Raw genomic sequence first — 17,821 nt, 5'->3', positions numbered from 1 at the left:
GGGTCGCTAGTATACTTAAAAATTTGAATTGTCAACGTTAAGTATTAATGAACCAACTGCTGATAATATTAGGATGTATAATAGATATAGAAATGTCTATAATCGTGCAATAAAAACAGCTAAAAAATTGTATTATTGTAATGAGCTAAAAAAATGTAAATCTGACTTGAGGAAAACTTGGGATATTATTAGAGATGCAATCCGAAAAACAAAAGATAAAGCAACATGTATCAATGAACTGAAGTTTAATGATGCTATATATTTAGATAATGCAGAAATTTCTGAGAAATTGAATGAACACTTCACTTCTGTAGCAAGCAAGATATCATCTAAAATAAATCCTTCTAACATTGATCCGTGTAGCTATATACCTAATTATAATTCCAGTTTTAAAATGCATACAATAAACCCAAATATAGTCACAGATATTGTTAAAAAAATGGGAAATAAACAAAGCATGGACATTTTTGGCCTGTCAAATTCTTTTTTAAAGAAAATAATTTCTGTCATTGCCCTTCCTCTCTCTCATGTCATTAACCAAACTATTTTAACTGGAAAAATACCTTCTGAATTAAAAATTGCAAAAGTTATACCTATTTTTAAGTTAAAAGGGAATAATTCTAATGAAAAAGCTGATCCATCAAATTATAGGCCAATAAGTTTATTGGCTATTTTCTCAAAAGTTTTAGAAAAAGTCATTTATCAACAACTGTCGTGCTATTTGATTAGAAATAATATCATTTTTGAACATCAGTATGGATTTCAATCAAAAAAGTCTACAATACACCCTGTGATACACCTCTTAAATTATATAGCTGAAGCAAAAAACGATAATAAAACTGTAATTGGAGTCTTCTGTGATCTTGCAAAATGTTTTGATACAATTCCACACTCTATTTTAATTAAAAAGTTGTCAAAAATTGGCATTAATGGCGTTGAACTTGAATGGTTTAAAAATTATTTAAGTAATAGACAGCAATTTGTACATGTAAACAATACTGACTCAAGAAAGCTGAACATAGATAGAGGTGTCCCACAGGGCTCTATTTTAGGACCAATTCTATTTTTAATCTACATAAATGATCTTAAAAACTGTACTGATTTATTTACCCTATTATTTGCTGATGACAGTAATTTTTTAATTTCTGGTAAAAACTTTACAGAGATTAAACTGAAATTAAACAATGAACTTAAAAAGATATCCGATTGGTTTAGGAGTAATCAAATGAGCTTAAATCCTGATAAAACTAAAATCATGATATTTAATAAAAATGAAAATACTATTGATTGGAATGCTCTTAATATTAAGCTAAACTTTAACAATGAAAATGAGTTTGATCCTGAGAAAATAAAAATTTTAAATTATGTCAATTCAAGTAGCAATATTCCTGCAATTAAATTCCTAGGTGTATTTATAGATCCTTCTTTAAATTTTAAATATCATGTAGAACATTTACGTAAAAAGATTTCTAGTTCCTTATTTCTTATAAATAGAGCTAAACATATACTGAATTTAGATAGCAAAAAAATGCTTTTTCACTCACTTATAAATAGTCATTTACTTTACTGTTTACCTGCCTGGAGTTGTGGTCTTAAATCTACTATGGAACCATTAATTAAAATGCAAAAAAAGGCAATAAGAATTGTTTTTAGTAAGAAACACATCTCACACACAATGCCTTTATTTAAAAAAATGAATGTCCTTCCTTTACATGAATCAGCTAATTATTTGAAATTATTATTTATGTATGATTTTATAAACAGTAAGCTACCAAGTTCCTTTCAAGGTACATGGCTTCGCCGTAATCAATTACATACCAGAAATCTTAGAAACTCTAATATGTTTGATGTTAAAAAACCGAAGTTTAAATCTATTGAAAGATTTCCTAAGTATCATTTTCAAGAATTATGGAATAACCATTGTAATAATGATTTATTAACCCACAATCAATCAAGAAAAAAATTTATAAAAAATCTAAAAGAATCTTTGTTATCAAGCTTAACTTTAGTGTGTAACAACCCATTATGTCAAGAATGTAGATAAAATTGTATTTCTTTTCAATATTGTTTGAAATCTGATAAATCAATCAAAATCTATTTGTTGAAATGTTTTTTTAAAATTTCTATTATTGCAATAATGGTGTGAGACTTGTATGCCCTAATCAATCCTTCCTAATATCATTCTTTCCTCTCCAATATGATTTTATTTATTGCTTATTATCTTTTTTCTATTTATTTGTCTTATCTATATGGCCTGTATGAAAACAATGTGTGAATACACATTACTGCATACTTCCTAGTTTTTAGGAAACTGCCATTTGGGAAGAAATTTTTTTTATAAATTAACCATATCAATAAAATTTGACTGTATATATAAATGTATATAATATTCATTTAATTCATTTATTATTTTGTTGTTTTTTTTTCTATGTATGTACACCCAAGAATAATAAATCTAATCTAATCTAATCTAATCTAAAAGTAAAACAACATTTTATTTTCAATTTTAAATTTTCTTTCACTCGGAGTTTCATGCTTCTGCAATCGTCAGCTTTATAATATATATATATATGGAGTGGGGACAAAAAACCTAATTTAAAAATGCCTAACTAAAAACACCTAAGTTTAAAAATACCTAATGTTAAAAACACCTACGTTAAAAACACCTAATTTATAAATGCCTAATTTATAAATGCCTAATTTAAAAACGCCTAACTAAAAATGCCTAACTAAAAATACCTAATTTTAAAAATGTCTAATTTTAAAAACGCCTAATTTAAAAATACCTAATTCTAAACTATCTAAATGCCTAATTTAACAATGCCTAATTCTAAAATATATTTTTTTTTCACTAAAATACTTAAAATTTTGATAACATTAATCCAATTGGCTGATTGTTCTTGCTGAAGGATCTTGCTAGTCATTGAACCAATATGGTTCATCTTTACAATGAAGCTTCCCGTAGGTCATGGGAAGGTTTATAACGCTTTTGGGGAGGTTACCAACACCTTCCAATGAGAAATCGCCCTTTAAAATCTTTCTTTAAAACTAGAACTAAAATGGGGGATGGTCAACTATCACCCCCCAAGAAAGCGACGCTACGGCTACTTAGGTTAGGGAAGAAACCAATAAAAATTAAAATTTATTTTCTTTGTCCTTCAATCTTTGATTTTACTAATTATTTTATTTCTCATGTAAGGTGCCACAAACTAATCACAAAATTTTATTTTTAAAAGCGAAACTTTTCTATATTTAGAGTCAGTCCATCCTTACGTCCGTCCAGTTTTCTATTTTAAACTATATTTTGAAATTTTAAAGGGGGGTTGTAACTCCCCTCCTCAGACTAATTGAATTCCCTTCTGCACTGCAATCGCCCCTAGATGACTAGAGGAATATATTCAACAACAGTTTAAAGATATGCTTGAAATTAGGTTTTTTTAAATTAGGTATTTTGAAATTAGGTATTTTTAAACTTAGGTATTTATAGTTAGGTGTTTATAAAATTAGGCATTTTTAAAATTAGGTGTTTTGTCACATTAGGCATTTTTAAAATTAGGTATTTTTGAATTAGACATTTTTAAATTAGGTATTTATAAATTAGGTGTTTTGTCACATTAGACATTTATAAAATTAGGCATTTTTAAATTAGGTATTTTTAAATTAGGTGTTTTGTCCCCACTCCATATATATATTTACAGCTTAGAACCATTTCATAGTAAATATAAAGCATTTATATAAAGCTATGTTTACTTTTCGGACTTCTATTATCTTTTGCTGCTTTATTTTCCTAAATATAATAAGTTTTAAAATTTTTTATATTTTTCACTATTCTGCTAAACGATTTGTGTCTGAACTAAAGTTTTTAAACCTATAATATTGCAATTCTTTGTGTTTATGCTTATCTTGATGGTAACCTTATTCATTTTCATTGTACCTTACATGTCCTATATGTTTTTTGTTTCTTAAGTTTGGCCATCACTTCTACCTTTGTAAGCCCTTTGTTTTTACAAAACAGTTTTTTTCACATTATATTCACAATATGTGTGTTTAAGGCCGTCCCTTTATTTTCAGATGGGGTAAATTTTCCCTTTTTAAAAAATTTCAAGGAGTAAACATTTGGTATTCAGCTTTTTATAAAGATTTATAAAAAAAAGTGGAGAAATGTTACAATGCTTGACAAAGAAGAAAATATGACGCCAATCAGCATAATTCGGCCAAACGTTGGAACCTCTTTTTTATGCAGGCACTATAAACTGTTTCTTTTCTTTTAATAATGTAATCTCTATTTTTTCTTTTTTTGGCATCATATCAATTTGCTCTTTTGACAATTTAAGGGGCGCCGTGGCTCAGTGGTAACACACTAACTACGGTGGTGAGAGTTCAAGTTCAATTCTCCGTGTGTTGACTCGAATTTCTCATTCGCAATAATAATCACGCAACTTCCCCTGGTTGTGTTAGAAGGGGATTATTGGGTAAGTTTGGATACTCAATAGTTACGTACATAATATCAGTACTACCCTTATCCCAAGCTCCTCTGAGGAGAGCGTCATTCATTACGGTGACTTAATTTGGGACACCTGCCATACTCGGCGAGGGTGAGGTAATAATGAGTAGCTCTCATGAGACAGCGGGTCAAGTCATAATGTGCTTGAACGTGGAGCTTGATAGCCCTAGTGGCTATACAAAAGTGTCTCAGCCTACTCCATGACTACTTAGGCCCAAACCCTGAGAAACTATGGCTAATCAATCAATCAATCAAAACAATTTTGTGGAGTTTACTGCACTCCATTTCAGAAAGAGCTTCAATAGATTAAAATAATTTAAAATCTGGATTTACTCTGATATAACATTTTTATAGGGAACTAAATAATTAGCGATTATGAATACAACTGTTTCTGTCAAATTTAGAATAGTTATTTATCGCATCGAATTATAAACAGCTTTCCGCGGATAAAAATGTACAATTATAAGATTAAAACTGGTTTTAATCTTATGATTGTACATTTTTATATTCGTAGAAAACCGGATATACTACGATGCTAGGCATAATTTTTTCGTATGGATAAGATTGAGAACCGGTTCTAATCCACCGGATATTAATCGGCTCCGAATAGATACGAGAAAATGTATTCCAAAATTAACAAACATGGTCAGAATGTTGAAAATACTTGCTTCAAACAAATATGTTGCTAATGCAGATATGTTATTTGTAAGGCGTGACCATTAAACATGTAGGTTTCTGGTTTCATGTGTCACACCTGTCACTCTATATTAGTTCCTAAAAAGCCACGGATAAAGGAATAGGTCTAAACAAGATGAATTGATTATTCTTATTGTAATGCAAACAAACCTTGCATTTCCTCTAAAGTCGGAAATTTTTGGTAATTGTCGCACTTAAACCTCTTAGAATTCTAATGTAAAACATCTTGGACATCCAATAAATTAGTAAAATCTACTCGGTGATTGAATACTAGGCTTTGTTAGAATTCACGGTCATTACTCCTTACTCTAATTTTAAAGCAACGCGCTTGATATAGTAGCAGTAGCTTTCATTTTATAGTTTCTTTAAGGCGATATGCATTACCTACATAAACTCGATTCATTCATAATTGTTTATCTATCTCTACTCTCTCTCTCTAACTCTCTCTGTAACATACTCAATATTTTATAAACATCTTAAAGGGACTGAGCACGACAAAAAATCGCATCTAGTTATCAAACCTTAACATTATCTCGTTCACAATATCTCAAAGATTATCTTTTGTGAAGATCCCAAGTAGGATGAGAAAGTCACTCAAAAATCAGACACGTGACGTCATAAAAATGAGGGAGATTTAAGGAGAAGGTCAATGCGATTTTTCATTATTAGCTTTGACTATTCTAGATTATTTGTATGCTATGTGTTTTATCTAGTCGTTTGGCAACTAGCAGATTTTAGTGGCTTTTTTCTGAAGGTTCAGGGGAGAATTAAAAAATTTTGTTTACATTATTTTAAAGATTTTTTTTGTATTTTATAACATCTTATAACTCTTTATAACATTTTATAACTCTTTATAACATTTTATAACTGTCTTGGTACTTTGTTACAATTATTATGTGTGTGTGACGTCCTGTGGTTTTATTCCCGCAAAAACTTATCCCAAATGCCCAGAGGACGACATTTGTGCTGGATATATGTTGAATATATATGCGGCATCCCCTTGAGACGCTGCACGTTGTAAACACAAGCACCACTTTTGTTTGTTTTGATAGCACGGATAAGATGTTGATAAAATGAAAAATAATGTTTCGTATGATTGTATGGTCTGCCGTTGCTAAATTTCACATCCATGATCTCCCGGCTTGATGCAAGAAAAGACTAGGTAATTTTTATTTGTGGAAAACTGCGTATGAGAATGCTAAAGTTGTTTAATTCACCAAGCAAAAAATGTATTTTTATGTTCTTTATTTTCAAAAGAAAGACCAATTAATTTTAAATTAAACTTGTATACAAATAAAGTAATATGCTTTTATGATATTTTGATCCATGAACCATTATTTCTATTCTGTTTTAATATGTTTATTTTAAATATTAAGTTATTTTTTTAAATAATTACAATACTTTGTTTAACATGAAATCACGAAACCTCGTATAATTTTTATATGTAACAAAATGAAAATTAAATTTATTAATTTTAATATTTGTTTCAGGCCATTCGTTTTTTTCATAGTATAGTTCAATAAACTTACTATTTGTAAACTGCCTTGTTTCTCCATGGGGAGTAGATGTTGTTTTGCTTTGTAGCATAAGATCTTGGAAACAGTTTGGTTTATACTGTGTTCCTCCACAATAACTCTTTATAACTTTTTATATTTATTTATATTGATTTATATTATTTAAAACCTTTGATTTTTTTCTTTTTTTATTGTTTTTTAAAATTTCTTTGCCATTAGAATTTTTGGGGTTTCGCCCCTACAGGAGAAGGCAGTTTTCACAATCTTTTTGAATTTGATAAAACAAAGTTTAATAGAAGAAAAGAAATTTAAAAAGAAGAAGAATAATTGAAAATATAAAAAAATATAAAAATTTATAAAAATAAAAAAACATAAAAAATATTAAAGTTAGAAAAAAAAATACAAAAACTTTTTTTTGGGGGGATTAATTTTCATTTTTTGGGGGTTGGCCCTTGGGTGTGTCCCACCCCTCACGAAAATAGCTTAAAACCACCACAGGACCAATAGGTATATACCCTGAAGAGTAGAATCCCATCGGTTCAGATCTTAAGCTTCATACGGACGATCGGACAGATGGACAGACGGAACGACAGACGGACGGACAGACAGACAGACATCATTCTACTTTGTATTATAGATAGCGGCTTCGCCCCTAGCCTCTAGAGGCTTTGCCCCAAGAGGTGATCAAAAAAAAAATTTTGGCGAAATTCGTAAAAGGACCAAGGAAATCTTCTGCATAAAAAAAGGACCAAGGAAATCTTCTGCAAAAAAAAAAGGACCAAGGAAATCTTCTGCAAAAAAAAAGGACCAAGGAAGTCTTCTACAAAAAAAAAAATTAGGGGGGGATATTTTCATTTTTTAGGGGGTTGGGGGTGTCCCACCCCCCAAGAAAATAGCTTAAAACCACCACAGGACTGATAGTTATATACCTTGAAGAGTAGAATCCAATATCAGTTCAGTGGTTATCGAGATCTTAAGCTTCAGATGGACAGACGGACGGACAGACAGAAAGACAGACATCAAGCTACTTTGTATTATAGACTAGCGGCTACGCCCCTAGAGGCCTTTAGGGACACCTTAGGTAATGGGGAGTAAAAATAGTAGAACCTTCACTTAAAATTTTTAGGTCTAAAAAAATGTTTTTTTTGGAGGGGTTTATTTTTTCTAGGGGGCTATTTCTCTTTTCGGATGGTGGAGATACCCTCCCCCAAAATAGTTAAAAACCTTCCCTGGACCTAAAAGAAGCTTCATTGTAAAGGAGAACCATATCGGTTCAGCGGTTAGCAAGATTCTTCACTACAGACAAAAAAAGCTTACTACTTCATATAATAGGATAACGTATTGTTGTCTTAATCCCATATATTTCTGATTTTTTAATGATTAATCTTTTTATTTATTCAAAATATCTTTAGGTTCAGAATATGAGAGGTTTCTAATTCTATATCCTATATTAATAGGTCTTTACTTAGCTACTGATTGAAGACACAAAATTTTACTCCGCGTGGTTTATACAAGAATTCATTTTAAAAATAAGAAAAAAAGTGATAGTTTTTTACTTAGAGCTAAAGCGCCACAAAAAATGAATAAAAAAAAGGAAGGGGAGGGGGGTGGGTGGGTTATTGTTGAGTTTGTTTATTTATTACTTTAGTCAGATTAGGTTAAGTTATATTAGGTTAAAAACAAAAAACAAAAAAAAACTTTTTCAAATGTTGTCATCCTTGTTTATTTGTGTCTTTTAACACTAATCATGTATGTATATATTTCTATGTAGATAATCTTGTAAAATCTGAATAATTCCTTTTTCTAACCTTTAAATAAAATCATCAAACACTTTTTTGGAGAAAGGCAATTTTTCATTCAGGGTCGATCTTTAACTCCATCCATCAATTCATTTGTGGATCTATTAGTAAAGGGAGTTTAGCATCGTTCTACTGATTCCAAACAAATTATTAAAAACATCTTCATATTCATTAAAACATTTTTTTGCTATTTTAACAACAATTTTATCCAATATAAAAAGACGATTGTTAAGAAGATACTTTTTACTTTAATTGACCTTTTTATTCTTTCTTTTCGTCTATTTATTATAAGAATATGGTGTTTCATATTATTTTAAAATTTGTTACATTGAAAGAGGACTACTTGTGGCAGGGTTTCTTATAATCCTATCAAAAATTTCCTCAAAATCCAACTTACTTCAAATATATTATGCTATGTACAACCCACCTGTCTTCCTCCATTTCTCATATTTTTTTTAGTTTAAGAGAAAATATTTCATGTAAAGTGTGGTGCTTGATCGACATTAAAAAGTACTTGTGTCAACTGTAACTTATTAGTAGAAATACCTCATTGTTGAAATGTTATTTTTGATATTGGCTTTGTAATGGCATTACCAAATAAACAAACTATTAGGAATTTATAGTTTTTGAAAACTATCAAGTAGGTGGGAGGATGAGGGTTCATTTAAACTGATGGGTCTTATGAAATTTCTTTAGATCATCTTACTTCATGGAATTTAATAATTTCCAGCCTAAATTTTAAAAATATTATTCTCAAAATTAAATTGATTCACTGCTCTCTTTTATCATGTTATTTATATTTTAAATTATCTAAAGAAGGTGTATTAACTTTTTTTTATAGCTAGCTGGTGCTTTAGTACGTAGTAGATGTAAAATTTTCCATAGAATTCAGATATGCAATCGTTTTTTGTAGACCTCTTATTTTTTAAGTAATTTAAGTTAAAAAAATTAAGTCGAGAACTTTGAACTTAATTATATAATTACAGAGGCACAAGAAATAGGTGTTTTATATACTTTTAGAATGAGAAAAATATTACAAATCCATTCTAAGCAAAATTGAAATAAAAAGTTTACAAAATAGTAAATAAACTACAATAAAAGGAATTATATGAAAATATTATATTATAATATACAGGCAACCATCTTATTTCTTGTTTTGAGAATAAAAATGGGAAGGGGGTAAAGAGGGGATTAAGAAAATGTTGCCTGTACAAAATAATATGTTAGGCCATTTTTATATTTTTCATTTTTTTACTTTTTTAAAATTTTGCTTACAATGGATTTGTAATATTTTTCTGATTCTAAAGGTATATATGAACCCATATTTTTTATGCCTGTGTAATCATATAATTAAGTTCAAAGTTTTTATTCTCATAGGTTTAAAAAATCGATTTTTTCAATAATTACCTTACAGAATTCAAAAAGTAAGGTGTCAAATTAAAGATCTTACTATTTTTGTTTATAATGGCCATTTTCTTCCTTTTTTTTGTTGCGTTTTAGTACCTTAAAATCGACTTAATTTTTTTTTTTAAACTTGAATTACTTAAAAAATAAGAGGTCTACAAAAAAAACCGATTGCATATCTGAATTCTATGGAAAATTTTACATCTACTACATACTAAAAGCTCCGGCTAGCTATAAAAATAAAAGTTAATACACCTTCTTTGATAATTTTAGTATTTTGTATTTATTCAGGAAATAAGATATAAAAAAATATATTGCATAAGAAGTAAATCAATCTTTTTTTATTTAACAAAAAACATTACTGTTAGTATATCTAAAAATATGATATGTTGTTGCCAGAAAGTTATGTTCTTTGCTAAAATTATAGAGTTGTTGCGCTACTTGCATTTATAAATTTTGAAAAACAATGATGACAACATCCATAAAAGCAAAGCCCTGAAATGTTAGGACAAAAGAACATTAACACTTGTAGAGTCTAAGAACAGAATATAATGTATAATTGTAAACAAAATTTTAAGTAAATTTGTTGCAAAAACGTTTTAAATACAGGATACTAGATTAGGACATACTTACATTTTTAAGACTTAATTATAGAGATTCTCCTTGTGCCTTGTTATAATAGGAATCAGTATTCTAAAATTTAGATCGGATACTTATATCACATAAAAATTGTTGTTAAGAGGATAAAAAGTAACATGTTTTAAATGGATGTATGGACTTTCTGGTAACAATATAAAGTTGCTACGGTCGTACGTACCAATTATAAAAAAGCTTCGCTTTTAAAATATAGAGCCACAGGGGTCAAAATGATTAGATTGGAAATTGTGAATATTCATAAGGGGATTATTTTCACATCTTAACACTAGAGTCGCCATTTTTAACCAACTTTCCCTGACAAAATCTTTGCATAAGATCATAATTTTTGTTCAGCTAAAGCTTCGTTTGTTAGTTCAAAAAAAATCTGTACGGTCAATTAAGGAAAATAAATATTTTTAGCGAAGGTACTCCAAAATGTTCGTCCTTCTGTACGTTATGTCAGTTTCATTGTTTATAGACAAGTGTGTGTAACGGCCTAAGAAAATTAATGTAAATCATATAAAAAGTACCAAAACTTTCATAATTACTATTTTATTTTAAAAACTAGATTAATAATCTGGCGTTTATTTTTTCTAGCTGACCATCTTCATGGCATAAAACGACCAAGTCGACTACCTTTTGTGATAGATAGTTAGATTAAAATGTTTTTGTTTCAGCCTGAGATAACAGTTAGCCAGGGAAGAGTGTACAGCCAGCCTGGATCAAATGCTACCCTTGGATGCTTTATTAAAGGTAGGCTATGTGTAATAAGGTACAAGTTATTTTATGATATACAATGACATGTTGTTTCATGTGATCTTATCGATATTGTTTTATATTGATTGTGTTTTTTTTCTCATAGTAGTTTGTTGTACTTAAGTAGGTTGTCTGAAAATTTTGAAATATAAGAAATGTTAAAAGTGAAATTAAATTCGAATTTTTGTCACAATAATTTGGCCTGAGTTGAGTATCTCAGGTGTCCTTTTTAATCCATCAGAGTTCAAATCTGTAATACTTTGTTGTTTAGGGGATCCAATACCAGAGGCCAAGTGGGTGCTGAGAGGTAGAATAGTGAACAATAACAGTTCTCCCCTGGGCTCTAACTCTCAACAATTATACCTTATACATCAACAAGGTACAGCTATTATTCATATTCAACCATTAATTTAAATTACAATTAAGATCAAATAATTTTGGTAAACATAAATATTTCGTTCATTAATTGGCATTAATCCTTGTATTAAACTCTTTTTATTTGGAGGTTGGAATCAAATGCTTTGTTGATATCGAGGTGTTACTAACTATGAAATAAAATCGAGTCTTCTAAGATAGGTTAAAATATGGCATTGATAAGAGTTAGTATATCCGAAGAAAGGATACCTCCTATTTGGTGAAGTAATTACATGTAATAGGATAGCAACTCTATTTTTGATGAATTACGTAGGGTGTCTGCTATGTGACATGGATATGCATAATTGTACGTCCTAACAATATATTTGTTGACCCTAAGACAGTACTTTTACACCTAATGAAGCCTTTTGGCGGAGGGATATAACAAATCCCCATTTATAGCCTTTTTCAATAAAACAAATTATCATAGTTGCAATAATTGTAATGTTGTTTAGCTTAACACAAAATTTAGGGATATTATTCAAATAAATATAAGGGATCTAAAGGGATAAGACATTGGCCTATAAATTGATGTACATCCCCAATGACGATTAACAAAATTACCGCTTCTGAAGATTAAAATTAGTAGTTTGAACACTCAACTAAGTTAACTAACCAAATTCACTATTATTAAGCCAACTAATAAGAAAACCTTATTATAAAACTTTGGGGACTACTATAATAAACAGCACATTGTCCCCTCTCTCTAAATAAATAAATATGCAATTCAGAAAGTTGAATTTTAGTCCACATATTTTATGTCAAAGTTCAAGTGAAGGAATAGATGAATCGTATAATTGTGTTATCGGCAAAATGTCAATTAAGATATAGTTCAAATTATTATTATTTTAATAAATCTTTTTAAACATATTTTATAGAAGAGGTTATAAATCAAAGCTGTTCGTAGCATCTGTAAAAATGACACCGTACAATACAAATGACTAATGATATGCCAATACATAGACTCAATTACCAATGACATTTTGATTGACCAATGTTAGGCCAGAATGACATTTTTTTTTATAGGCACCATAAAAAGCTTTTTGTAACTATTAAACATCAATTTTATATATCAGTTAAACAAATCACCTTTCCACTTTATTTGGTTTTAAACAGAAATATTGTCATTTTAACTTAATATAGAATAAACTTTCTCGTATTTATTCGAATCAAGTGGATAGGAACCGGTTCCCATCCATACGAAAAAACTATGTCTAGCATCGTATTATATCCAGCTTTCTACGAATATAAAAATGTACAATCATAAGATTAAAACCAATTTTTTAGCCCGTGCCATCGGCACCTCGGATCTAAAAAATCTTTTAATTAAATCTTATTATTGTACATTCTATATCCGCGGAAAGCTGTTTATAATACGATGCGAGAAATAACTATTCTTCAACTTAAATTTTGGAGCTATTTACATATTTTTTTATTTGAACAAAATTAAGATGCAGGTTGACTAATAAAGTGTTGACATCTGGTATTGAATTTAGCCCCAGGAGTTATAAGGTTGCATCTTAATACAGATACACAACATATATTTACTTCTCATAAACTGTATTAAGCCACTGCACTGGCTGCGCCATTACCCTCTCAGTCTTTTGTCAATTTTAAAACCAAATAAATAAAATACAAGAATTATAAATTCAGCTACGGTTAGTTGGGGGACCCTAACAGTTAATTGACATAGAAGCGGAAGACTCTAACCCACGATAACTGTTAAAAACCTAAAAAGCAGAACCTAATCGGTCAAGTTGTTACTTTTACTTCCGATTTTAAGACATCGACCTACTTTAAAGACAGAATATTATCAACTTTCATATTAAAATTTTGTATTATAAATATAAAAAAAAAACACCCACAATCTTACAGAACATTATTTATAATTTTGAGATACTAAATTTAGAGAGGAAAATTGATCTAAATGCGTGATGACCAATATACATGTATCTACACAATAAATCCGGCCATTTTTAATATTCGACCGGATACTGGATATTGAAATTATCTGGCTTGATATCCAACAATGTAATCTTATATATTATACAACAAAAATCACTGCTTTTTGAATTTTAAATAGCTGTAATTTTCTTATTTTTGAAGCTTGAAAAAAACATTTCAGAAAATGTTAATTTTTATAAAAATTTTATTTTAGAAATCTCAAAATTAATTTTTAGCGGCATTTGCTGTACTTGGTAGCTGCCAGCCACTGCAGTCGGCGGTCGGGGAGTAACCGGCGATGTCGGATGTCTGGTGTCTGGCCAAATATATCTGACCCAACCCTAATAAAGATCTTATAATGACTAAAAGTGTATCTAATCTTTCTGGATCATTCTTTTATACACAAATTCTAGGCTTGTTAATCTTCTTAAATTTAAAATTTAAAATTAGTCAACCAATATTTCGGAAGATTAAGAAAACAGAGAAAAATGATTGTAGAACTATATATATTTTTGTAAGGTGTATATAGTTAAGTTTGAAACATTTGTGTGTTATAATTTTAGCTGCCAAGAACCCAATTTCTTGACAGAAATGACACAAATTTGAGATACCTATCTAAAACTTTTGGGATTCTGCATTTCCATTCATTATGTACATCCACAGGAATATTGATTCTGAAAATAGAATGATTATGTTAGAAAAATGGTCATGGATATAACAAGTAGTAAAACTTCAAAAAATATCAAACAGACCAACAATGAATTTAAAAGTAGATAATTAATTGTCAAGGATGGCGACCTTGTCTCGCGTCATAATAAAGAACTATATCCTCAACAAATTCAAAAATCCATATCGTTTTTAATCATACAAAAACCATTTGAATATTAGAACTAACAAGGATGACAACATCCATAAAAGCGAAGCACTGAAACTGTAGTACAAACGGACATTAACACCTATATAGTGTCAGAACTGAATAATCAGAATATAAATGTAAGAGTTGAAGCAAAATTGTAAGTGTAAATTTGTTGAAAAACTGCTTGATACAGGATAATGTTTATGGACATACTTACATTTTTAGGACTTGATTATAGAGTTGCTTCGCTTGAAATGTTATACTTTTTTGTCCCAGGAATAAACATAACAAAAATCAGATCAATCGGATGATTAGATCACAAAAAAATTTGATGTTAAAAAAGTAAAAAAAATCAACATGTTTAAAATGGACGTACGGACATTTTTGTAATGATTATAGAGTTGCTACGCTTTCTAAATCGTACCTAACTACTGAAGGAATCACAATGCAAAGTTTGAAATTGATAGGATAATTCTAACATGCTTAAATTAACTAAAAAAGCTATCCGTTTGTGACGGACGTACGGACCTACCCTAATTATAGAAAAGTTTCGCTTTTAAAAATAATGATACAAATTAATTTCACATATTACATTCATAAAAAATTATATCATAAAATATAACATAATATGAACGGTCGAAAAGTTAATGGACATTAAGTTAATAATCATATAGGAATTTCATAATTATCAAACAATTGCAAAACAATCAGACAATTTTAGATTTAATATTTCCCGTCATTTTAAAGCATTTTGAAATTTGCGTGGTTTAACGGCTAAATCAGAATGTCATCCTTTCAAAGATATACACATATATAGAATGACTATGCCTTGAGTACAGGGAAAGCGTAATGGAATATAAAAAGTGCATGTCCGTAGACTAAAAAGAACTACTGCCTTTACAATAATCACTATTTAGGGATAGATTGAAAAAAGTCTGAGCTCTGTATTTTCATTTAACCCATAAGAATTACGTAACACACACTGTTATAGACAGACACACATATAAATTGATATATAGGGCTAGATTAGCATAAGCAAGAGTAACCTTAACAACTTGTCTATATGTATCATGGATAACATCCTACAAATCTCTTTAGTCCGATAACCAAACAAATAAAAAAAAATTAAAATGAGACTAAGCTACAGGTAATAGGAGATAAGATTAAGAAAAAATAATAAACACAAAGTAAGTTCTTAATAAAACAGATATACTGCCAGAGATACAATTTTTTTAGTAAGGTATTTAAAGAAAATTTTAAATTTAAGGTTTGGAAGGGGGGAAATTTTTTTTAGTAATTTTAGTTCTGAATAAATGTGTATATCCTGGATTATGCATCCAATATTATAGATAAATTAGGACAACATTGTCGTAACATTGGGTTTAGATATCAATGGAACTTGAATCCAGCTAGTTTAGAAATATTTTAACTCAAATATGAAAGATTCAAGATTTATCTGCGTTCGGTTTTCCTATAACAAAAAGTAGTAAAGTTTTTTTGCCTAAAGCTAAAGATCTCTAAAATTGCTCATAGGAATAGGTTTTACATATCAAGAAGCTTTATAATTGTACCAATTACACCCCTCTGATACACCCTCTAAATTAGCCATTGGGGGATCTAGTTGATAAAGTCACAACCTGCTTTAAGTTTTTTCGCGCGTCAATTTACCGATATAAGCACGCTTGTTTGACTTTTATGTTTTGGCAATTGTTTGTTATAAAAACTCACCCCCCGTCGATTTTGGTTCAAGGGAAATGTCAAAAAGTGTAAGGAGGGTTAACGTTTTTGGATGTGCTGTGCGCACCCCCTTGGCAAAACTATGTGCACGTCAATAAAAGTATAAAAGCTCATGTTTATCAACTTTTCAAGTAAAATATACATTTACACAATTTGTACTTTTTGTCATGTTTATTTCAGGTTTTAATAGCGCGCGAAGGTATCATATATTTCAACAATGCCTCTCATGCAAATTTCTCTCCTATCATGTTTTGCCTCACCTGTCCATATTTTGTTTACCATTGTCAAATGGCCAAGTTCAAATTATAACCCATGGTTATGTATTTTTGAATTCCTTCCCTGATTATTTCATTTTTTAACTACCATGAATACATTATTCCTTGGCTTTTTGGCACACGGGGCTTGTTCTAAAAACCTCTCCTGTTTGTCTTTAAATGTTTGAGACTGCAGAATATTTAACAAAAAAAGAATGTTAACATTCATAAGAACATAAATTTTGCAGTTGCAGATTAGACAATCAATAAGCAGGAGAATTTATAATTTAATCACAGAAAAAAAACATCCTTTATTATGCCAAACAGAAACGAATATGTGAAATTAAAGAGTACATGTACTAAAAAAAGTAAATGTTCTGTCCAGAAATAACTTTTTTTGTCCAAAAAAAACTACATTTGGAATCAAAGAGTTTAATAACAGAGAACTCTAAATAAGATTTTGTAATAAGACCATACTAGCATGATAATTCTCCCTCCATTTCAAACAATCTAATAACCGAAGATTTATTTCTACAATAAAAATGGAACAAATTGCTTTTGCCTATTTTTTTTGCACTGGAAATTTCTCATTATAGAAAATTATTTTACTTACATTTTTGGGACTTTTTTATAGAAAATAATTTAAGTGATAAACTTTAGTAAATATTATCTAAAAACAGAAGTAAATCAAATGCCTTACTATATAAACAACGATGAGCAATAGAAAATAGCAAGTAAATGTAATTAATCAAATTTACACTAGGCTTTTTTGAGAGATGGATAGACAGAGGGACGTACAAATATGATTTTAGGTAAATGCTCATTGGTTATAAAGTCTAAGGAGTATTTTAATTTAATATTAAATATTTTGTTTGCGCTCAAATTTATAATTGCAAAGATAAACAAAAAGTACATTAAACATTTCTTTTCGTTTAAAAGTAAACTTTTTCATTCTTGTGTACTCCAGGGATAAGGGATGGGAAACGTAGGAAAATATTATTTCAATCCTAGGCCTAAAAAACCTGTTATGGGATGGTGCATTAGTTCATTATCAACTCTAATAATATAGCTAAATAAGGGTCAAGAATATAAAGTATAGAATAAAATTCAGGTAGCTAGTCTAAAGTAAATATAGAACTTTTTATAGAACCAATATGTCAATGGCTTTTATTTCAATTATGTCTTTAAATCCTCAAAAAATCCATATTGTTTACTGTATCAATTCAAATTTTTCAGACGGTTTATTGTTAATTGGGTTGGCCTGAAACAGATTTGTTTGCATTTTATTTGATATTTATGAGTAAAAT

At 29.4% G+C, this 17,821-nt stretch overlaps 1 protein-coding gene across 4 annotated transcripts in view; it reads left to right on the top strand.

Annotated features, from left to right (window-relative positions):
* The window catches only part of LOC145319171 (uncharacterized), a 101,264-nt gene that overhangs the window by 58,066 nt on the left and 25,377 nt on the right, over nucleotides 1-17,821 (top strand). For all 4 annotated transcript variants that reach the window (XM_080161081.1, XM_080161083.1, XM_080161082.1 and 1 more), the window contains exons 16-17: nucleotides 11,231-11,306; nucleotides 11,581-11,688. In XM_080161081.1, coding sequence (XP_080017207.1) covers nucleotides 11,231-11,306; nucleotides 11,581-11,688 — 184 coding nt within the window. The remainder of the gene's footprint in view (nucleotides 1-11,230; nucleotides 11,307-11,580; nucleotides 11,689-17,821) is intronic.

The sequence above is a fragment of the Acartia tonsa genome, chromosome 5, assembly GCF_053477335.1.
Source record: "Acartia tonsa isolate MP-2025a chromosome 5, ASM5347733v1, whole genome shotgun sequence".
Taxonomy (NCBI): domain Eukaryota; kingdom Metazoa; phylum Arthropoda; class Copepoda; order Calanoida; family Acartiidae; genus Acartia; species Acartia tonsa.
This window is presented reverse-complemented; position numbering and strand designations above follow the sequence as displayed.